The 23,561-nt window shown below is 43.9% G+C and overlaps 1 protein-coding gene across 1 annotated transcript in view; it reads right to left on the minus strand.

Annotated features, from left to right (window-relative positions):
- The window catches only part of osbpl3b (oxysterol binding protein-like 3b), a 323,848-nt gene that overhangs the window by 65,275 nt on the left and 235,012 nt on the right, over positions 1-23,561 (minus strand). Inside the window, exons 16-18 of the mRNA XM_070880189.1 lie at positions 12,698-12,835; positions 11,109-11,172; positions 3,197-3,275 (exon numbers count right to left, since the gene is read on the minus strand). Of these exons, the coding sequence (XP_070736290.1) occupies positions 3,197-3,275; positions 11,109-11,172; positions 12,698-12,835 (281 nt within the window). The remainder of the gene's footprint in view (positions 1-3,196; positions 3,276-11,108; positions 11,173-12,697; positions 12,836-23,561) is intronic.

A 23,561-nucleotide genomic window follows, 5' to 3' on the forward strand; every position in this document is an offset into this window, starting at 1 on the left:
ACAGCCTACCAGCAACAACAGGAGGTGAAAGTGACTGCAGCACTTGCCTTCTGCGCCTCCGGCTCCTTTCAGGCATCAGCAGGGGACATATGGCCCAATGAGGAAGGAGGCATTGCTGGATCTGGTTCTGGGGAATGAGGTAGGTCAAATAGAGCGAGTTTGAGTGGGTGAATATTTAGGGAACAGTGATCATAGAATCAGAAGGTTTAGATTAACTATGGCAAAGGATAGGGAGCAATCTAGAGTAAAAATCTCTCTCTCTCTTCGGCAGTTCCTCTGAACCGAGGATGACTCACACCCACACTAAAAATGAGTTCTCAGGTGACTGGTGAGTCCAATGTGGGACCTACAGTCTCTGTTGCAGGTGGGGGGGCAGATGGTGGTTGAAGGGGAGGGTGGGTGGGGTTGCTTGGGTTGTCGTGCACTCCTTCCGCTGTTTACGTTTGGCTTCAGCTTGCTCCCTCCGAAGAGACTTGGTATTCGGCGCCTTCCCGGATGCTTCCCCTCCACTTTGAACGGTCTTGGGCCAGGGATTCCCAGGTGCCGGTGGGGATGTTGCACTTTTTCAAGGAGGCTTTGAGAGTGTCCTTGAAGTATTTCCTCTGCTCATCTAGGGCTCTCTTGCCGTGTTGGAGCTCCGAGTAGAGCACTTGTTTTGGGAGTCTTAATTAATATTTAATTGGAGGAAGGCAAATTTCAGTAGGATGAGAATGGATTTGGCCCGGGTAAACTGGAATCAAAGATTGTCAGGCAAAACTGTAGTGGAACAATGGGTTGCCTTTAAAAAGGAAATAGTTCGGGTACAGTAGAGGTACATTCCCACTAGGGGGAAAGGTAGGGCAACTAAAGTCAGAGCTCCCTGGATGGTGAAAGAGACAGAGAGTAAGATGAAATAGAAAAAGAGCGTGTATGCCAGATGTTAGGTCGAGAATACATCTGAGAATCAGGCTAAATATAGAAATTTCACAGGAGGTGTGAAAAAGAAAATGAAGGGCAAAGAGCTGGTATGAGAATAGAATAGCAGCTAACATAAAAGGTAATCCAAAAGTCTTCTATAGGCATATAAATAATAAACGGGTAGTAAGAGGACAGGTAGGGCCGATTAGGGACCAACAAGGAACCTACACATGGAGGCAGAGCGTATGGCTGAGGTACGCGATGAGTACTTTGCAAAAGCAAAATACTGTCGATGCTAGAATCTGGAATAAAAACAGAAAATGCTGGAAATCTCAGCAGGTCAGGCAGCATCTATAGCGAGGAAGCAGAGTTAATGTTTCGGGTTGATGACCCTTTGTTAGAATTTTGCATTTGTTTTTACCAAGGAAGAAGCTGCTGTGACAGACATAGTGAAGAAGGAGGTAGAAGAGATACTGGATGGGATAAGAGTTGATAAAGGCGAGGGACTAGAAAGGTTGGCTGTACTTAAAAGTAGATAAGTCAGCAGGACCGGATGGGATGCATCCTAGGATGCTGAGGGAAGTGAAGGAAGAAATCGCAGCGGTATTGGCCATTATCTTCCAATCCTCCTTGGAAAAGGGGTGGTGCTAGAGGACTGGAGAATTGCAAATGTTCAAAAAAGGATGTAAAGATAAGCCCAGCAACTATAGGCCAGTCATTTTAACCTTGGTAGTGGGGAAGCTTTTAGAAACAATAATCAGGGCTAAAATTAAATCACATGGACGTGTGGATTAATTAAGGAAAGCCAGCATGGATTTGTTAAAGCTAAATCATGTTTAACCAAATTGATCGAATTTTTTGATGAGGTAACAGAGAGGGTTGATGAGGGCAATGCGGTTGATGTGGTGTACATGGATTTCCAAAAGTCGTTTGACAAAGTGCCACATAATAGGCTTGCTGGCAAAGTTGAAGCCCATGAAATAAAAGAGACAGTGGCAGCATGGATGCAAAATTGACTAAGTGACAGGAAACAGTGAGTAGTGATGAACGGTTGTTTATAGGACTGGAGGAAGTCATATAGTGGTGTTCCCAAGGGATCGGTACCAGAACCACTGCTTTTCTTGATATATATTAATGACATGAATGTGGGTGCACAGGGCACAATTTCAAAATTTGCAGATGACACAAAACCTGGAATATAGTGAACAGTGAGGAGGATAGTGATAGACTTCAAGAGGACATAGACAGTCTGGTGGAAAGGGTGGACATATGGCAGATAAGTTTAATGCAGAAAAATGCGAAGTGATACATTTTGGTCGAAAGAATGAGGAGAGGAAATATAAATTAAAGGGTACAATTTTAAAGGGAGTGCAAGAAGAGACACACTTGGGGGTATATGTGCACAAATTGTTGAAGGTGGCAGGGCAGGTTGAGAAAGCAGTTAAAAAAGTTTACAGGACCCTTGGCTTCATGAAAACAGGTATAGAGTACAAAAGCGTGTAAATTATGATGAACCTGTATAAAACATTGGTTCGGCCTCAACTGAAGTACTGTATCCAATTCTGGGCACCGCACTTTAGGAAGGATATGAAAGCCTTAGAGAAGGTGCAGAAAAGATTTACGAGAATGATTCCAGGGATGAGGGACTTCAGTTATGTGGATAGACTGGAGAAGCTGGGGTTGTTCTCCTTAGAGCAGAGAAGATTGAGAGGAGATTTGATAGAAGTATTCAAAATCATGAGGGGTCTGGACAGAGTGGATAGAGAAACACTGTTCTCATTGACAGATAGGTCAAGAACCACAGTACACAGATTTAAAGTGATTGGCAAAAGAACCAAAGGCGACAGAAGAAAAAACTTTTTTTATGCAACGTGTGGTTAGGATCTGGAATGCACTGCCTGAAAGGGTGGTAAGGCAGACTCAATCGTTGCTTCCAAAAGGGAATTGGATAAGTACCTGAAAGAAAAAAAACTGCAGGGCTACGGGGCAAGGGCGGCAAAGTGGGACTAGCTGAAGTGCTCTTACTAAGAGTCAGCACAGGCTGAATGGCATTCTTCCATGCTGTAACCATTCTATGATAATTTAGTCAATCATATGTCAAGTTAGTACTTGCAATTGAACAGAAAGTGCTATAAAGCCACCAGTGCTTAACACGGTGGTTGGAAGATAAAGGGAGAAAGGGAAACAGGAAAACTTTCTTGGAATGAATCCTTCCAACATTATTAGATTCAATTTTAAATCAATACAAACTTGCTTAATTGTTTTTCTGCAACAGGGTTCCTTCTATAATGGTACTTACGTTGGTAGAGTTACATGAATTGTGCCAACTGGAACAATCTCCATTGATTTACCCCAAAACTTGTTCTTCCACCTCACATCTAATAGGGGAGGAAAATAAAGACTCCATTAATATAAAATTACACTTATAGTCCTATCAAAAAACTTAACACTTGCATATAAATATTACTTTGCAAGTGAAGTTGCTAAATTTCTATTTATATATTCAGATAATTTAGCTGCACCTCCACATTCCTCAACACAGAATTCAGCAGAATTGGATCAATGGATATATGTATTCTGTTTAATTAGGAGTGTGCAAAACATCAGAATTAATTTCTGCTGGTTGACTAATTCATGTAATCACTATGATATTCAAGGACTGTCTACCCATTCAGATCAATGTCCATCAATTATGTGCTGGATGGCATCGTAAAGCATTTTAGTCTTTGTTCGTGATATTTCTGAAAAGACTGATTGAATCTTTTTGCAAATCATTTGTGTTCATAGAATTTTACAGCACAGAAAGTCATTCAGCCCATTGAACCTGCGCTAGCTTTCTGAAAGCTATCCAATTAGTTCCATATCTCTGTCCTTTACCCCTTCCCCCCAAAAAAACATGGGAATTCCCTTCCAGAAACAGTGGTGAATCCATAATAGCTTTTAAAAAGAAAGTAGTAACTATTTGAAAAAGAAAAATGTACAAAGAGAATGGGGAAAGGGGATGGGACTAAGTGGATACTTCTTTCAGAGAGCCAGCATAGGTGCAATGTGTCAAATGGCCTCCTTTTGTGTTGTAAAATGTTATGATCCAATTCACCCATTTCCCTTTTAAAAACTATTAGGGACTCAATGCCCCATCAGAAAGCAGTAGGGACAATGCCCAAATAACCCTCCGCATAAAAAAAATCTCACTACCCACTTCGTTCTTTTGGATATCTATTAAAAGTCGCATTCCATTGAAAAGTCCTCTGCAAAACTTTTGCTTTTCGTGTCTGCAAGTAATGCTGTCGTAAGAGGATTTTCCAATGCTGTGCAACAGTGACTGCATTGTTGAGTCAATTGCAGGCTCTGGCCATAAGATGGGATTGGGGAGCAGTTTTTACATTTCCTAAACTACCAGCGCGTCAGCCCTGTTGATTTGTTGCTGTGCAGGGTAAGTAGCAAGGTAATTACTTCCTTTTCTACTATTTTTTTTCTTAAATTTAGTCCGCTGCCAGATTTCTTGGGGGAAACACAAAATTACAATCAACAGACAGAAATACGAGTGTACCAAAACAGGAGATCTAGGGGACAGAAAATAATGAATGGGAGTATTGAGAAATAGGAATATCAAGATGGGAGGAATAAGGAAAATGGGAGCAGCAAGGGCAATTTGGGGAGCAATAGAGCAAGATATAACAGAGAGTAATATGAGCTACAAGCAACAATGGGGAACATAGTGGTGCAATGATGCACTTCCTGCAAACCACACCATGAGATTAACTGGTGATTCTAAGTTCATGTCCTTTAGTTAGACTCACTGAACAGTGGAAATGGTTATACCCTAATTATCTCATCAAAACTGTTTAGTTTTCAGCACCTCTATGAGATCTGCTTTTAACCTTCTCAAGGTGTGAGGAGGACACAAAAAATCTGCAAAAGGACATAGTCAGGCTAAGTGAGCGGGCAAAAATTTGGCAGATGGAGTATAATGTTGGAAAATGTGAGGTCATGCACTTCGTCAGAAAAAAAATCAAAAAGCAAGTTATTATTTAAATGGAGAAAGATTGCAAAGTGCCGCAGTACAACAGGACCTGGGGGTACTTGTGCATGAAACACAAAAGGATAGCATGCAGGTACAGCAAATGATCAGGAAGGCTAATGGTATCTTGGCCTTTATTGCAAAGGGGATGGAGTATAAAAGCAGGGAAGTCTTGCTACAGCTATAAAGTATTGGTGAGGCCACACCTGGAATACTGCGTGCAGTTTTGGTTTCCATATTTACGAAAGGATATACTTGCTTTGGAGGCAGTTCAGAGAAGGTTCACTAGGTTGATTCCGGGGATGAGGGGGTTGACTTGAGGAAAGGTTGAGTGGGTTGGGCCTCTACTCATTGGAATTAAGAATGAGAGGGGACCTTATCGAAACGTATAAGATTATGAGGGGGCTTGACAAGGAGGATGCAGAGAGGATGTTTCCACTGATGGGAGAGACTAGAACTAGAGGGCAAAGAAACATAGAAAATAGGTGCAGGAGTAGGCCATCTGGCCCTTTGAGCCTGCACCACCATTCAATAAGATCATGGCTGATCATTCCTTCAATACCCCTTTCCTGCTTTCTCTCCATACCCCTTGATCCCTTTAGCCGTAAGGGCCATATCTAACTCCCTCTTGAATATATCCAATGAACTGGCATCAACAACTCTCTGCGGTAGGGAATTCCATAGGTTAACAACTCTGAGTGAAGAAGTTTCTCCTCATCTCAGTCCTAAATGGCTTATCCCTTATCTTAAGACTATGTCCCCTGGTCCTGGACTTCCCCAATATCGGAAACCTGTCCCATCCCATCAGAATTTTAAATGTTTCTATGAGATCCCCTCTCATCCTTCTAAACTCCAGTGAATACAGACCCAGTCGATCCCGTCTCTCCTCATGTGAGTCCTGCCATCCCTGGAATCAGTCTGGTGAACCTTCGCTACACTCCTTCAATAACAAGAACGTCCTTCCTCAGATCAGGAGACCAAAACTGAACACAATATTCCAGGTAGGGCCTCACCAAGGCCCTGTACAACTGCAGTAAGACTTCCCTGCTCCTATACTCAAATCCCCTTGCTATGAAGACCAACATACCATTATGTACCTGTATGCCAACCTTCAATGACTGATGAATCGTGTTGTAGAGAGTAGAAATATATATATATAACTAGGCATTAGGCACCTGCTGGATATTTAAAACTCACATAAGCTTAAAATGGACACACACATAAAATGGCTGCCCAGGCATGATGGGAAATCAGGTAGTCAAGCTGTGAACTGTTGAACGTTCTATGACCAAGCAATAACCCTGTGAGGCCCACTGTAGGAATGCCTGGGATGCGGGAAGACAGAGATAAAAAGGAAACCATCTCCTGTGAACAAGGTCATAAACCAATTAATTCCCCAGGAAGAAAGATAAGAGGGAAACCATCTCCTGTAAACAAGATTATAGACCAATTAATTCTCCCAGATGAAAGAACTAGGGAGAGAACCTATAAAGTCATCGATCAGCCCAAGCTGACAATAACCGAACATATGGTTCCCTGGATACTAGGGGAATTCTATTGGGTTAAAAGAACCTATATGTAATCTATAATCGCTGTGATTGGCTTGTGTCCAGCCGTGATGGGCTGTGTAGCTGTAGTAAACTGTTTGTAACTGTTGTGAAACATATAAAAGTGAATGTAACCCTTTGTTCTGTGGAGAGAAACCTGGATACGGTCCTGAGTGTTTCCTCCCCGCTGAGCGTAATAAAAGCTGCATCAGCATTGGAACCGACTCTGAGTGTTGAGTGATTCTTCTGAGAAAACACTAACGCTAACACATGACACCAGGTCTCGCTGCACCTCCCCTTTTCCTAATCTGCCGCCATTCAGATAATAGTCTGCCTTCCTGTTTTTGCCCCCAAAGTGGATAACCTCACATTTATCCACATTATACTGCACCTGCAATGTATTTGCCCACTCGCCTAACCTGTCCAAATCACCCTGCAGCCTCTTAGCATCCTCCTCACAGCTCACACCTCCACCCAGTTTAGTGTCATCTGCAAACTTGGAGATATTACACTCAATTCCATCATCCAAATCATTAATATATATTGTAAAGAGCTGGGGTCCCAGCACTGAGCCCTGCTGCACTCCACTAGTCACTGCCTGCCATTCTGAAAAGGATCCGTTAATCCCGACTCTCTGCTTCCTGTCTGCCAACCAGTTCTCTATCCAAGTCAGTACATTACCCCCAATACCATGTGCTTTGATTTTGCACAACAATCTCTTGTGGGACCTTGTCAAACGCCTTTTGAAAGTCCAAATACACCACATCCACTAGTTCTCCCCTGTCCACTCTACTAGTTACAGCCTCAAAAAATTCCAGAAGATTTATCAAGCATGATTTCCCCGTCATAAATCCATGCTGACTTGGACTGATCCTGTCACTGCTTTCCAAATGCGCTGCTATTTCATCTTTAATAATTGATTCCAATATTTTCCCCACTACTGATGTCAGGCTAACTGGTCTATAATTACCCGTTTTCTCTCTCCCTCCTTTTTTTAAAAGTGGTGTTACATTAGCAACCCTTCAGTCCATAGGAACTGATCCAGAGTCGATAGACTGTTGAAAAATTATCACCAATGCATCCACTATTTCTAAGGCCACTTCCTTAAGTACTCTGGGATGTAGACTATCAGGCTCTGGGGATTTATCTGTCTTCAATCCCGTCAATTTCCCGTTTAATAAGGATATCAGTTCCTCATTCTCACTAGACCTTCGGACCCCTAGTACATCAGGAAGATTATGTGTGTCTTCTTTTGTGAAGACAGAACCAAAGTACTTGTTCAATTGGTCTGCCATTTCTTTGTTCCCCATCATAAATTCACACGAATCCGACTGCAAGGGACCAACGTTTGTCTTCACTAATCTTTTTCTCTTGACATATCTATAGAAGCTTTTGCAGTCATTTTTAATGTTTCCGGCAAGCTTCCGCTCGTACTATATTTTCCCCCTCCTAATTAAACCCTTTGTCTCCCTCTGCTGTATTCTAAATTTCTCCCAGCTCGCTACTTTTTCTGGCTAATTTATATGCCTCTTCCTTGGATTTAACACTATCCTTAATTTCCCTTGTTAGCCACGGTTGAGCCACCTTTCCCGTTTTATTTTTACTCCGGACAGGGATGTACAATTGTTGAAGTTCGTCCATATGATCTTTAAAGGTTTGCCATTGCCTATCCACTATCAACCCTTTAAGTATTATTTGCCAGTCTAATCTCGCTAATTCGCGCCTCATACCATCAAAGTTACCTTTCCTTAAGTTCAGGACCCTAGTTTCTGAATTAACTTTGTCACTCTCCATCTTAATAAGAATTCTACCATATTATGGTCACTCTTCCCCAAGGGGCCTCGCACAAGATTGCTAATTAGTTCCTTCTCATTACATGTCACCCAGTCTCGGATGGCCAGCTCTCTGGTTGGTTCCTCAACATATTGGTCTAGAAATCCATCCGCAATACATTCCAGGAAATCCTCCTCCACCGCATTACCACCAGTTAGGTTAGCCCAATTAATATGTAGATTAAAGTCACCCATGATTACTGCTGTACCTTTATTGCACACATCCATTATTTCTTGTTTGATGCTGTCCCCAACCTCACTACTACTATTTGGTGGCCTGTACACAACTCACACTAGCGTTTTCTGCCCTTTGGTATTCCGTAGCTCCACCCATACCGATTCCACATGACCCAAGCTAATGTCCTTCCTTACAATTGCATTAATTTCCTCTTTAACCAGCAACACCACCCCGCCTCCTTTTCCTTTCTGTCTATCCTTCCTAAATACTGAATACCCCTGGATGTTGAGTTCCCAGCCTTGGTCACCCTGGAGCCATGTCTCCGTGATGCCAATCACATCATACCCGTTAACTGCTATCTGCACAGTTAATTCGTCCACCTTATTCCGAATACTCCTCGCATTGAGGCAGAGCCTTTAGGCTTGACTTTTTAAACACACTTTAACCCTTTAGAATTCTGCTGTAAAGTGGCCCTTTTTGTTTTTTGCCTTGGGTTTCTCTGCCCTCCACTTTTACTTTTCTCCTTTCTATCTTTTGCTTCTGTCTCCATTTTATTCCCCTCTGTCTCCCTGCATAGGTTCCCATCCCCCTGCCATATTAGTTTAACTCCTCCCAAACAGCACTAGCAAACACTCCCCCCCAGGACATTGGTTCCAGTCCTGCCCAGGTGCAGACCGTCCATTTTTTCTGGTCCCACCTCCCCCAGAACCGGTTCCAATGTCCCAGGAATTTGAATCCCTCCCCTCCGCACCATTGCTCAAGCCACGTATTCATCGGAGCTATCTTGTGATTCCTACTCTGACTAGCACGTGGCACTGGTAGCAATCCTGAGATTACTACTTTTGAGGTCTTGCTTTTTAATTTAATTCCTAGCTCCCTAATTCGTCTCGTAGGACCTCATCCCATTTTGTACCTATATTGTTGGTACCTATATGCACCACGACAACTGGCTGTTCGCCCTGTCTTTTCAGAATGTCCTGCACCCGCACCGAGACATCCTTGACCCTTGCACCAGGGAGGCAACATACCATCCTGGAGTCTCGGTTGCGGCCACAGAAACACCTATCTATTCCCCATACAATCGAATCCCCTATCACTATAGCTCTCCCACTCTTTTTCCTACCCTCCTGCGCAGCAGAGCCACCCACGGTGCCATGAACCTGGCTGGTGCTGCTCTCCCCTGATGAGTCATCCCCCTCAACAGTACCCAAAGCAGTGTATCTGTTTTGCAGGGGGATGACCGCAGGGGACCCCTGCACTACCTTCCTTGCACTGCTCTTCCTGTTGGTCTTCCATTCCCTATCTGGCTATGTACCCTTTAACTGCGGTAAGACCAACTCGCTAAACGTGCTATTCACATCATTCTCAGCATCGTGGATGCTCCAGAGTGAATCCACCCGCAGCTCCAGTTCTGCAATGCATGATCTTAGAATAAGGGGCCGCCCATTTAAAACAGAGACAAGGAGAAATTTCTTCTAAAAGTGTTATAAATCTGTGGAATTCGCTGTCTCAGAGCTGTGGAAGCTGGAACATTGAATACATTTAAGACAGAAATAGACAGTTTCTTAAACAATAAGGGGATAAGGGGTTATGGGGAGCAGGTGGGGAAGTGGAGCCGAGTCCATGATCAGATCAGCCATGATCTTATTGAATGGCGGAGCAAGCTCGAGGGGCCGTATGGCCTTCTCCTGTTCCTATTTCTTATGTTCTTATGTAATTCTAGTTGAATGCCAGATTCATCCAAGGATCTGGTGTACTTTGCTCACCAACAATAGGCCAGCCAGTAGAAAATGGTGTGGTTACCCAAATGTGGTATTATAGTATTGATAGGAAGACCAAGGACATATGTCCCAATTTTTGATTCATATTAGTAATTGGTAGAAGCCAACTTCCGCCTGTACACAGTCCTTCAGTACCATGGGGAGATGGGAAGAATGACACTTTGTTCTTTTTTCAATTACAGTGAAGTTCTGATGAAGGTTGAGCTAATGGCCTATCAGATGTGTCCAAACAGTTGTTCTTTATGGTTCAGAACTCCTCGGCATGCAGCCCAAGTACAAGATTCAGGACCAAGCTTTGAGGTGAATGTGTGTCAAAAGGGGGAAAAAAAAAGTTGTAGGGACTGTGACATCTGACCTGGCATTGTGTGCCCTAGAGTGGAAGTCAGTCTCAAAACTGTTGTATCTCTTTGCCAAAGCCCCTCATGGTAGAACCTAAATTCAACAACTGGTGATGAATAAGCATTGTCCATGGCAATCCTAAATAAGGTGTATGTCTACATAGTGGGTAAACAGCAACACTATGTAGATTTCTTAGTAGCTTAGTTTGGAATCTCTTTAATACGGTGACTGGCTTCCGTGCATTTAGACATCCAGTTGAATGAATGAAGGAAAGATGCGTGCACCTTTCCTTGGCCAAATAGAAGGACAGTCCAACCTATCCCACAACTCGATAGGAACGCCTCTCCATTTTCTAACCTAGCAGGAACAAAAGCCTCCTCTCTGACTGCCATTCCACAATGAAATTTGCAAACTACGACTATTCCACAGCAGTACACGGTCTTTGTTTTACAAAAGTTCATCTTGGACTCTCTGCTTAGAATACAAAATTCCCCCATTCCAGCATACACCTACCTTGCCAGAAAGCAAAGTTTCTGGATTCAGCATGGCATGCAGATATCGGAGGATGGTGGCTGACCTAAAAAAAAATACATTGGAAAAAGGTACATCAATGCTTTTGCCCATAAATTTGCTGTTGAAGAGTTAAATGGACTTTTCATCTTAAATTGTGTAAAAAAAAAAGTCTAGCATTTTCAATACACCATTATATAACGGCCAATTTTCTGAGTTGTGCTGCTGCTAGGGGCCTCGTCGGCCAGCCACACATCAAAAAATTATAACATTTGTTGCCCATGATTATCCATCCATTCATTTTAATGGGTACAAGAGGAAAGCACACCTGTGATTTCCCAATAGCCATGGCTGCATTCATGGCTCTTTTCAATTACATTTTTGTTTATCCTTAAATCCTGATTGGGACAAGGTGCAAGTGGGTAAAGTAACTGGAAAATTGAGAACCCCCCAAGCTCCATCAAGCTCCTGTCACATTTGTGACCTCTGGAGCAATGCAACAAGGGGGCAATGTCATAGCAGTCCCCAGGCTTCCCTGGGCATTCCGGTCAGTATGTACTTTAAGGGCCTCTGCGGAACCCATCACCGGAGAGCTGCTGAAGCCCATAAAAGGTCAAAAACTATTCTAGCTAATGTTAAATCAATATCTGGGGATCAATTACCTTCCAAAGATGCCCTCCTTGCTCCATTCGGAGCTTAACATTTACAAAAATACCTTTTTGCCAGGCCCTCCCTTCTGCCATCAGAGCAGCATGACATTGCAGATATCCCTCTCCCAGGTATGCAAATAACTCTATCCCCCGAACTTTAATACGGTCTGAGCTTCCTCACTGTGTACACTTATGGCTCACTCTGCTACACTCCACTGGTGGAGCAGGCCAATTGGAATTTAACAGCTTGACTGTATAAGACAGAAACAGCCTAGGTCACTTTAGCACTCACTTGATTGGCATCCCATCCACCACCTTAAACTTTCACTCCCTCGCACCACCAGCGCAGTGTCTGCAGCGCGTACTATCTACAAGATGCACTGTAGCAATTTGCCAAGGCTTCTTCGACTGCAGCTCCCAAATACGCAACCTCTGCAACTTAGAAGAACAAGGGAGCGCCACCACCCCCAACTTCCCTTCCAAATCCCACACCATCATAAATTGGAAATATATCGCCGTTCCTTCAAGGGTTGCTGGGTCAAAATACTGGAACTCCCTCCCTAACAGCACCTTTACCACAGGGTTTGCAGCTTTCAAGGTGACTCACCACCACGTTCTCAAGGGCGATTTGGGATGGGCAATAAATGCTGGCTTTGCCAGCGACGCCCACATCCCGTGAATGAATAAAGAAAATCTCAAGATGGATGTCCTTTTTAAAAACACAGTTCTAAGGGATATAGAATTATTTAGTGTCTTAGAAATTAGAATTACTGGTAGAAACACCTCCAATTTATTATGAATTTATGATTACAAATATAATTTTACTTAGCTACAAATTCTTCTTAACAATTTCTCAATACAACTAGGACTTGTGTGGGAAGCCCAGCTCAGTGATCTAATCTCTGTATAACTATATATTGGTTATGTAGTAAGAGCCATTACCTGTTCAGCAATAAACATGAAGCCTTGCTCTTTCCTCACACATTCATATGTCTCCCCGAGAACTGGGTTAAATGGCTTACTTCCAGCTCTGTAGTATGAAGATGCATATGCTGAAACTGCGAAGGCGGCTACAAAAACCTGTGGGAATACAAGAGATAAATGACTCTGTTCTCATTCTATCACTATGTTCTTACAGGAACACTGGGTCATTAGGTTACAAAAAACCAGAACCATTACCAATCTATTACTTATAAGGCAAGCCTAGATATGTTCATTCCACCCATTGAAAACAGACAAAAAAAAACTGTATAGTTAAACCAATGATTTAATTTTACAAACCCAATACCAGCCAATTTCCAAAATACATCTTTGCTACTACTGTTTTGCACAAAATTACCAATAAAATCCATGTGAAACATAAGTTTTGATATTTGTACTGTTTTTGTTGCTTACAAAAGCCAACAAAAAAACACGTGTTGTGTCCTTAGATGCTCTAGTAATGACTCCATGAGGCAATGTGTTGTACTTGAACTGTAGTGACCTTAGTCCTTTATTTGTTAAATCCAGAGTGAGGATCGCACCTGGTGGCCTGCCATTTATACTAGGCCAGGCACACCTGTACAGGTAACCTACAAGTCTCCCACTGCTGTGCCCTCTGTTGGCACACCTTGTGATAGTACCAACAGTAGCCATGTAGGATACATGACATGTTTTACAATAATTATTACAACAATTTAAAATGAGTGCAGTTTTACTCTCCACTAACAGGTTATAATTGTATCCCAAATGTGTGATTAGGGCAATTGATTTATTATCACGTAAATCCAATCAGAAACCAGCATTTTAACCTCTTCTGGGAATTTAAATGCAAAACTGCAGTACTCGGGCAGTAAAACTTGCTGTGTGTGACGAGTGCAGAAATAAATGGGTATTTGTCGCAGGATGTCATACTTCACTAAATTACTAGCCTGGCTAGGGTTAAAGCAAACACAAATCAGTAATAGTTTAGATGCAGACAAGATCAAACAATTCCAAAGAAAATAAGCACTTTTCATTCAGGAAGCATTTATTTATTTCTAGAAGTTTCAATTTGTAAGTAACTTTTATTACACAAGGGAATGAAAGGGGAAGAGGGGGGAGGGGCAAGCAGTGCAAGTTATTCTTTTTTAACACGATGTCTCAAAAAGGTGTTTAATGTTGTTCTTCCCTAATCTAGTCGGAAGAAAAATAAATTACCTCCCCAATGATAACTCCCCCCGCTCCCCAGGTAAGAATATCATCTGTAATTTTGTAAAATGGTTTGGATGGGGGGGCGGGGTTTGGCTGCTGAACGTTATGACTCATTATCTTAAAACAAACCTTCGCACTGCACAATATCTCATTCTGCAACACTTCAAGCATTTTGTACAGCAACAATGCACTCATAATTACAGAGAGGGTAAAATACCATGCACTTTATTGCACAATCTATTAAATGGTCAGACATTGAAGTACTCTGCCCTGTTTTGCTCCCCCAAAGTGGTGAGTGAATAAGTCCAGTGGAGAGCTACAAGAATGATTTCTAGCTTAAAGAAAGTCAGCTACTCCAATAGGTTCAAGGACTTTGGTCTATTTACTTTACAGCAATAGAGACTTAATGACCTAATAGAGGTTTATAAAATAATTAAAGGGCGGGATAGTTTCCCTATTGATAGATTATTCCAGTTTAACGGATTGGGGAGGACTGGGGGCACAAATTTATACAAGGATAGAGAGCCTCTGGAATACATTGCCGGCTGGTGTGGTGGGTGCTGACTCTCTCTATGACTTCAAGAGGGTTCTGGACTGGTGTACAGATGACAACATATAGATGGTAAATGTCTTTATAAACAACATGTGATACTCTGGATTGGTTTTAATCATGAGTGGGTCAGACAGGAATTTTCTAGAGTATTTTTTTCCTTGGTCCCGTTTTCCCCCCCTCTTTTTTTGCCTATCCCAGGAGATTACATGGCTGCGGGGATTGGGGGGGGGGGGGGAAGAGGGGGGAAAAAGAGCAGGAGGAAGTGTTTAGTCATGATCCTCCAGGCATGAGCGTGGGGCAGGTATGACAAAATGTGCTTACATTCCTTAGTTAGATATTGCAGAATTAAGTGTTAATTTTGAATGTGCAAATTTAATAGGTTATGAGTTCTTATGTCAAGATTTGCACTGGCCTCCCCATCAACCCAGATCCTGGGGAGGTGAAGAAAATAACTTGAATCCTATCAATTTCTACAAGTATACAAAAGCACACTCATGCAGAACAATCTGGACAAGCAAGTGTGGCCTTGCTTTGTAATAAGAGTCAAACAAGCTGTCTCTTATAATATTTAAAATTTGTTATAAATACAGTTTTAACGATTGAACATTCGTGGTCAAGAAGGTTGACAGATTAAGCAGGATTGTAATGAGAATTGTAACAAAGGCTACACATTTATCATACTGTAACGGAAGACAGTACAAACTGGGATCACTGCAATAGTAAGAAACGATATTGGCTCAAATAAAGGTGTTGAAACAGTTTGGGTGGAGATAAGGAACAAGGGGAAAAAGTCACTGGTGGGCGTAGACTATAGGCCCCCTAACAGTAGCAACTCTGTTGGTCGGAGCATAAACCAGGAAATAGTGGGGGCTTGTAAAAAGGGAACAGCAACAATCATGGATGATTTTAACCTCCATATTGATTGAAAAAATCAAATTGGTCAGGGTAGTCTTGAAGAGTTGTTCATAGAGTGCATAAGGGACGGGTTCCTTGAGCAGTATGTAACGGAACCAACCAGGGGGCAGACTATCTTAGATCTGGTCCTGTGTAATGAGACAGAATTAATAAACAATCTCCTAGTAAAGGATCCCCTCGGAATGAGTGATCATAGCATGATTGAATTTCAAATTCAGATGGAGGGTGGATCTCTAACCAGCATACTAGGCTTAAATAAAGGAGACTATGAAGGTATGAGGGCAGAGTTGGGTAAATTGGACTGGGAAAATAGATCAAAGTGTAGGACAGTTGATGAACAGTGGTGTACATTTAAGGAGGTATTTCACAACTCTCAAGAAAAATATATTCCTGTGAGGAGGAAAGGGTGTGAGAAAAAATAGACATCCGTGGCTAACTAAAGAAATAAAAGACGGTACCCAATTAAAAACAAGGGCATACAAAGTGGCCAAAGTGTGAGCTGTGAGGAGGATGCTAAGAGGCTGCAGGGTGACTTGAACAGGTTAGGTGAGTGGGCAAATGCATGGCAGATGCAGTATAATGTGGATAAATGTGAGGTTATCCACTTTAGTAACAAAAACAGGAAGGCAGAATATCATCTGAATGGTGACAAATTAGGAAAAGGGGAGGTGCAACGAGACCTGGGCGTCATGGTATATCAGTCATTGAAGGTTGGCATGCAGGTACAACAGGTGGTGAAGGCGGCAAATGGCATGTTGTCCTTTATAGCTCGGGGATTTGAGTATAGGAGCAGGGAGGTCTTACTGCAGTTGTACAGGGCCTTGGTAAGGCCACATCTTGAATATTGTGTACAGTTTTGGTCTCCTAATTGGAGGAAGGACATTCTTGCTATTGAGGGAGTGCAGCGAAGGTTCACCAGACTGATTCCCAGGATGGCAGGACTGACATATGAAGAAAGACTGGATCGACTAGGCTTATATTCACTGGAATTTAGAAGAATGAGAGGGGATCTCATAGAAACATATAAAATTCTGAAGGGATTGGACAGGTTAGATGCAGGAAGAATGTTCCCGATGTTGGAGAAGTCCAGAACCAGGGGTCACAGTCTAAGGATAAGGGGGTAAGCCATTTAGGACTGAGATGAGGAGAAACTTCTTCACCCAGAGAATTGTGAACCTGTGGAATTCTCTACCACAGAAAGTTGTTGAGGCCAGTTCATTAGATATATTCAAAAGGGAATTAGATGTGGCCTTTATTGCTAAAAGGGATCAAGGGGTATGGAGAGAAAGCAGGAATGGGGTACTGAAGATGCATGATCATATTGAATGGTGGTGCAGGCTCGAAGGACCAAATGGCCTACTCCTGCACCCATTTTCTATGTTAAAACCAGTGGGAGGACAGAAGACTGGGAAGCTTTTAAAAGCAAGCAAAGAATGACTAAAAAAAATGATTAAGAAAGGGGAGACAGACTATGAAAGTAAACTAGCGCAAAATATAAAAACAGATAGTAAGAGTTTCTATAGGTATATAAAAAGGAAAAGGGTGGCTAAAGTAAATGGTGGTCCCTTAGAGGACGAGACCAGGGAATTAGTAATGGGGACAATGGAGATGGCAGAAACTCTGAACAAATATTTCGTATCAGTCTTCACGGTAGAGGACACCAACAATATTCCAACAGTGGATAGTCTAGGGGCTATGGGGGGAGGGGGTGGAACTTAACACAACCACTAAGGAGGTGGTACTTGTTGTGTATGCATGCCTGTTTACTGTGTGATGTCTGTAACACTGTTATGCAACACTGAATGTACCCTTACACTGTACACACCTTACCTGTACACCAGAGGGTGCTGCTGCTGCTGGAGACCCAAAGGTTACCTGCACACTGCAGGTAACCCAGTATAAAAAGGAACTCACAACTTGTGGTGCTCACTTGAGGAGCTGCAAATAAAGGACTACAGGTCTACACAGTTTAAGTATCATACCCTGCCTCGTGGAGTCATTTGCTGAAGGTATCTACATACACAACAACTGCTGACGAGAATACGAGGTCACGAACTACACGCTCAACATGTCTAACCTCAGAAACTTTCAGCAATTTACAAAGGGGGAAGATTGGGACGCTTTTGTGGAAAGATTGGAACATTTATTTATAGCCAACGACCTGGATGGAAACATACCGGCCACATGACCAAACAAGCGCAGGGCCATCCTACCAAGCAGTTGAGGGCCCACAATCCATTGTCTCGTCAGGGACTTGCTAGTCCCAGCGAAGACAACCACCAAAAGTTATGAGGAACTTGTAACAATCATACAGGAACAACTAAAACCGAAAGAAAGCATCCTGACAGCCAGGCACCGGTTCTACACTTACCGGCGACCTGAGGGCCAAGAAATTGCTAAGTATCCTGCACACTTAATAAGACTAGCTGCTCCGTGTGATTTTGGAGACCACCTAAATGAAGCCTAAGGGACATATTCGTCATTGGAATTGGCCACGAGGGCCTCCTGCACAAGTTGCTCTCTGCTGACATCATGGTCACCCTGCAGAAAGCAATCCAAGTGAGCCAGGCTTACATGGTTTCGGTCGGCGACTTCAAGCGAACACTGACCCAGGACTCTAAACTGGCGAGTGCAGTGCACCACATGTATACTTCTAAGTGCAGAAATGCCCTGAGTCCCGCAACCTTGAGTCTGCCACATGGGGCAAACCGGATGGCCCCGTGCTGGCGCTGTGGAGGAAACCACAGGGCCCACCAGTGCCGCTCCAAAGACTATGCATGCAAAGGCTGCAAAGAGAAAGGGCACCTTCAGAGAATGTGCAGAAAAAGCTGTACTCACCTTGTCTCTGATGAGTTAGCTGATCAACCAGCTCTGACACAGATGAAGAGGAAGTTGCTCAAACCCTGGAAGAAGAGTATGGAATCTTTACCTGCTCCACCGAAAGTTCTCCATGGACGATGGAAGTGGACATCGACGGCATCCCAGTCTCCATGGAAATCGACACAGGGGCGAGCCTGTCCGTGATGAGCCAAACGACCTTTGAAAAACTTTGGTTAAATCTTGCCACTCGACCAAAACTGTCTCCGGTCCAGGCGCAGCTCCTCACCTACAACAAAGGTAAAATCCAAATCGTTGGCAGCATGGACTTCCAGGTCTCCCAGGGCGGCGTGTTGAACAAACTCCCCCTGTGGATTGTAGCTGGTGACGGTCCCACACTGCTGGGCAGGAATTGGATGAATCCGGCCCACATCAGGTGAAGTGGCGACGGCCTCTGGTTCCCGGCAATCGACCCCAAACGTGGATCCATCGCTGCATCTGGAGGTTTCATTGTCCAGCTAGACTGCGCGGCGACGACTCCACAACACCACGGCGAAATCTCCGAGACAGAGGATCCAAACTCGACTTTCCGGGCCGGGGCAGGTCTCCAAGAGGTGAACGGTGTCTAAAGTAAAGGACTCCAGATGCCCAGGATCGAACCTGTGGAAGAAAAGAGCACCACAGCCTACCTGTAGCAGAGCCAGAAGATGGCTGCAGCATCACGAGGAGCAGAACCTAAAATCAAAATGGCCACGGCGATACCATGAGGGGCAGCATTGGAGGGGCATCACGTGACACCGAACGGCCAATGGATTTGAAGGCTCCCTTAAAGGAGACCGGTAACCAAAGAAATTTAAAGGGGAAGTTTCAACTATGAGTACAAGGACTTTAAAACTAAAGATGTAATTAAAGGGTGAAGTTTGACAATGTATGCAATGTAACCATGAATTGTGATGCTGGTTTAACTAAGGTGACTGATGAAATGAATACAGGTGTCAGTAAGGTTAAGAACAAGTTTATTACACTTAATAATGTTAGAGAATGTGAAATGCCTAATGTAACCATGTCTGTTGAAACCAGGACACCCAAAAGTGATGCAAATGATAGAATGTACAATGTAAGCTCGACTATGTGTGATCAGAGCCAAGGTGTCACGTATACTAGTAGGACACTGCCGAAGGACCATGCTGATGCCAATGGGATCCCTCTGTGGGAGACCCCCAAGGTCCAGCAGGCTACCTGAGCATGTAGCCTGGACCTTTGGAACGAATGTGATGCCCCTTGCAGGACACACACACAGCCAGTGGGAGCAGGCCCACTTCAGGGACAGTGGTCAATGGGCAGCCCAGTCCCCACCAATGGCAACCTGCACCAGACTAGCCCTACAACCCCTGGCCACCAGGGCCAACACCAGGAGTTTGAGGCCAATACCCTCCAGCTTCCCTGGCAAACCCTGGGATGACTTGACACTTATCCCAATTGGTGGACAAGGAGCCCACCTAGTCTTGTGGCCCTGCCCACCACCCCACAACTACCCACATCACAGTGTATACACACCACCCACTGCTGCCATGGCTACCCCCCCCCCCCCCCCCCCACCCACCGCCACCCCCGAGGGATCCCACAACCTTCCATAGCCCATCACTGATCACCTCCCCTGGTCATGACAATAAGGATATGAAAAATGCTTAGTGGGGTGTGTTGTTGTGTATGCATGCCTGTTTAATGTGTGATATCTAACACTTATGCAACACAATGTACCCTTACACCGTACACATCTTACCTGTACACCAGAGGGTGCTGCTGCTGGAGACCCAAGGGTTACCTGCACACTGCAGTATAAAAAAAGAGCTCACAGCTTGTAGTCCTCACTCGAGGAGCTGCAAATAAAGGACTACAGGTCCACACAGTTTAAGTATCATACCCTGCCTCGTGGAGTCATTTGCTAAAGGTATCTACATACACGACAGTACTCAGTAAAATAATGGGACTAAAGGCAGATAAATCCCCTGGATCTGATGGCTTGCATCCTAGGGTCTTAAGAGATGTAGTGGCAGGGAGTGTGGATGCATTGGTTGCAATGTACCAAAATTCCCTGGATTTTGGGGTGGTCCCAGCAGATTGGAAAACTGCAAATGTAATGCCCCTATTTAAAAAAGGAGGCAGACAAAAAGCAGGAAACTATAGACCAGTTAACCTAACATCTGTGGTTGGGAAAATTTTGGAGTCCATTATTAAAGAAGCAGTAGCAGGACATTTGGAAAAGCAAAATTCGGTCAGGCAGAGTCAGCATGGATTTATGAAGGGGAAGTCAAATTTGCTGGAGTTCTTTGAGGATATAACGAACAGGGTGGATAAAGGGAACTAGTGGATGTGGTGTATTTGGACTTCCAGAAGGCATTTGACGAGGTGCCACATAAAAGGTTACTGCACAAGATAAAAGTTCATGGGGTTGGGGGAATATATTAGCATGGATAGAGGATTGGCTAACTAATAGAAAACAGAGAGTCGGGATAAATGGTTCATTCTCTGGTTGGCAACCAGTAACTAGTGGGGTGCCGCAGGGATCAGTGCTGGGACCCCAACTATTTACAATCTATATTAACGACATGGAAGAAGGGACTGAGTGTAACATAGCCAAGTTTGCTGACGATACAAAGATGGGAGGAAAAGCAATGTGTGAGGACACAAAAAATCTGCAAAAGGACATAAAAAGGCTAAGTGAGTGGACAAAAATTTGGCAGATAGAGTATAATGTTGGAAAGTGTGAGGTCATACATTTTGGCAGAAAAAAAATCAAAGAGCAAGTTATTATTTAAATGGAGAAAGATTGCAAAGTGCTGCAGTACAGCAGGACCTGGGGGTACTTGTGCATAAAACACAAAAGGATAGTATGCAGGTACAGCAAGTGATCAGGAAGGCCAATGGTACCTTGACCTTTATTGCAAAGGGGATGGAGTATAAAAGCAGGGAAGTCTTACTACAGCAATATAAGGTATTGGTGAGGCCACACCTGGAATACTGCGTGCAGTTTTGGTTTTCATATTTATGAAAGGATATACTTGCTTTGGAGGCAGTTCAGAGAAGGTTCACTAAGTTGAATCTGGGGATGAGGGGTTGACTTATGAGGAAAGGTTGAGTAGGTTGGGCCTCTACTCATTGGAATTGAGAAGAATGAGAGGTGATCTTATCAAAACATATAAGATTATGAGGGGGCCTGACAAGGTGGATGCAGAGAGGATGTTTCCACTGATGGGGGAGACTAGAACTAGAGGGCACAATCTTAGAATAAGGGGCCACCCATTTAAAACCGGGATGAGGAGAAATTTCTTCTGAGGGTTGTAAATCTGTGGAATTCGCTGCCTCAGAGAGCTGTGGAAGCTGGAACATTGAATAAATTTAAGACAGAAATAGACAGTTTCTTAAAAGATATGGGGTTATGGGGAGCGGGCGGGGAAGTGGAGCTGAGTCCATGATCAGATCAGCCATGCTCTTATTGAATGGCAGAGTAGGCTCAAGGGGCCGTATGATCTACTCCTGTTCCTAATTCTTATGTTCTTAAACTACAGTATTGCATTTGTAATTGAAAGGCCTGGCGAGGGAAAAGAATGTAGAAGTGACAAAGACTGCTCTGGATGGTCAGCACAATCTTAAGTCGCATTCTAACCATGTTTGTCTCCTTCCTCCTTCTTGAAATGATGGCTCATTTCAAGCACTTGCCAACAGTGCAGCCGTTTATTTAGTTGAATGCGAGTAGTAAATGAGGGTTAGTGTTTCTCATCGCTTGGGTATTCATGGTTGTGGGAAGGGGCTAGAAAGAAGCACTGGCAAGGATTGGACAGGCATTGCCCCCAATGCTACATTGTTTTTTTTTTAAAGTTCTGCAGAAACTCTTCAGGCAGTGGTCCTCGGGCTGTGGGAGATGCTAGTAAGCCCGCATTTACTGCTGTTGATACATGAGGGAGAGAAAGATACCCTGGTCTAGCAAAAGTTTTGAGAGCAAGGATTACAGATAACCTAGCAATAACCAATGTTCAAGATTGAGGTAAGGTCTTGGGGTGTTTATAGTAACACCATTCTACAAATATCCCACTAAATACCATTGCCACCTACTCTCGGGGATGTTGATATACAATGCAAAAGGATGTTGATATACGAATGTGAAGAGAAATATAAATGCGCCCGTAAGAATCAGGTGAAGGATGGTGCACTGATTGGCGACTACCAAGTAAGGCAGTTTGATAAAGAAATCCCTGTATAAAAAAAAATAAGCTTTTGTGTTAAGTTTCAGAGAGAGAAATCTACAAGACTTGAGTGCATGCTCATGCTCAGAACTACTGACGACAAACTCCTCGTGTAAATTGCGTTATACTCTGAAGAAATTATGGACTCAAGTTTCGGCCAGAGTTGCTCCTATTTTTTTGGAGCAACTAGCTTAGAATGGAGCATCTTAGAAATTGCAATTCTCGGCATTTAGTTTGCTCCAGTTCTAGTGAGTTAGAACAATTTTTTTTTCAAAAGGGGCGTGTCCAGCCACTTACGCCTGTTTTGCAAATTTAGGCAGTGAAAACTTACTCCAAACTAACTTAGAATGGAGTAAGTGTAGATTTTTTACGCTCAGAAAAACCTTGCCTACACTTATAAATCAGGCGTAGGGAATGAGATATGGGGGGGGGGGGGGGAAGGGAGGGAAGTTTACAAACATTAAACACTTCACTTTTACAAATAAAGAGCAATCAATAATAAATGATAAATAAATCAATACATCAAATCAAAAAATACATAAAAAATGTTTAATAATCAATAAATAAACAATTAAGTTTCTACTCATCGAGTGCAGCACCGGGAGCCCTCCAACAGCTCTCCTCTGCCCCCCCCCCCTCCCAGTGTCTCTCTCTGTGTCTGTGTTTCTGACAGCAAGGGGTGGGGGGAAGAGGAAGAGGAAGAGGAAGAGGAGGAGGAGGAGGAGGAGGGGGGGGGAAGAGGAGGAGGAGGAGGGGGGGAAGAGGAGGAGGAGGAGGGGGGGAAGAGGAGGAGGAGGAGGGGGGGAAGAGGAGGGGGAGGAGGGGGAGGAGGGGGAGGAGGGGGAGGAGGGGGAGGAGGGGGAGGAGGAGGAGGAGGAGGAGGAGGAGGAGGAGGAGGAGGGGAAGTAGGAGGGGGAGGAGGAAGAGGAGGGGGGGAAGAGGAGGAGGGGAAGAGGAGGAGGGGTGGGAAGAGGAGGAGGGGGAGGGGGTGGGAAGAGGAGGAGGGGGAGGGGGTGGGAAGAGGGGGAGGGGGTGGGAAGAGGAGGAGGGGGTGGGAAGAGGAGGAGGGGAGGGAAGGGAGGAGGGGGAGGGGGAGGAGGAGGGG

This window comes from Pristiophorus japonicus, chromosome 5 (assembly GCF_044704955.1).
Source record: "Pristiophorus japonicus isolate sPriJap1 chromosome 5, sPriJap1.hap1, whole genome shotgun sequence".
In the NCBI taxonomy this organism is placed as follows: domain Eukaryota; kingdom Metazoa; phylum Chordata; class Chondrichthyes; family Pristiophoridae; genus Pristiophorus; species Pristiophorus japonicus.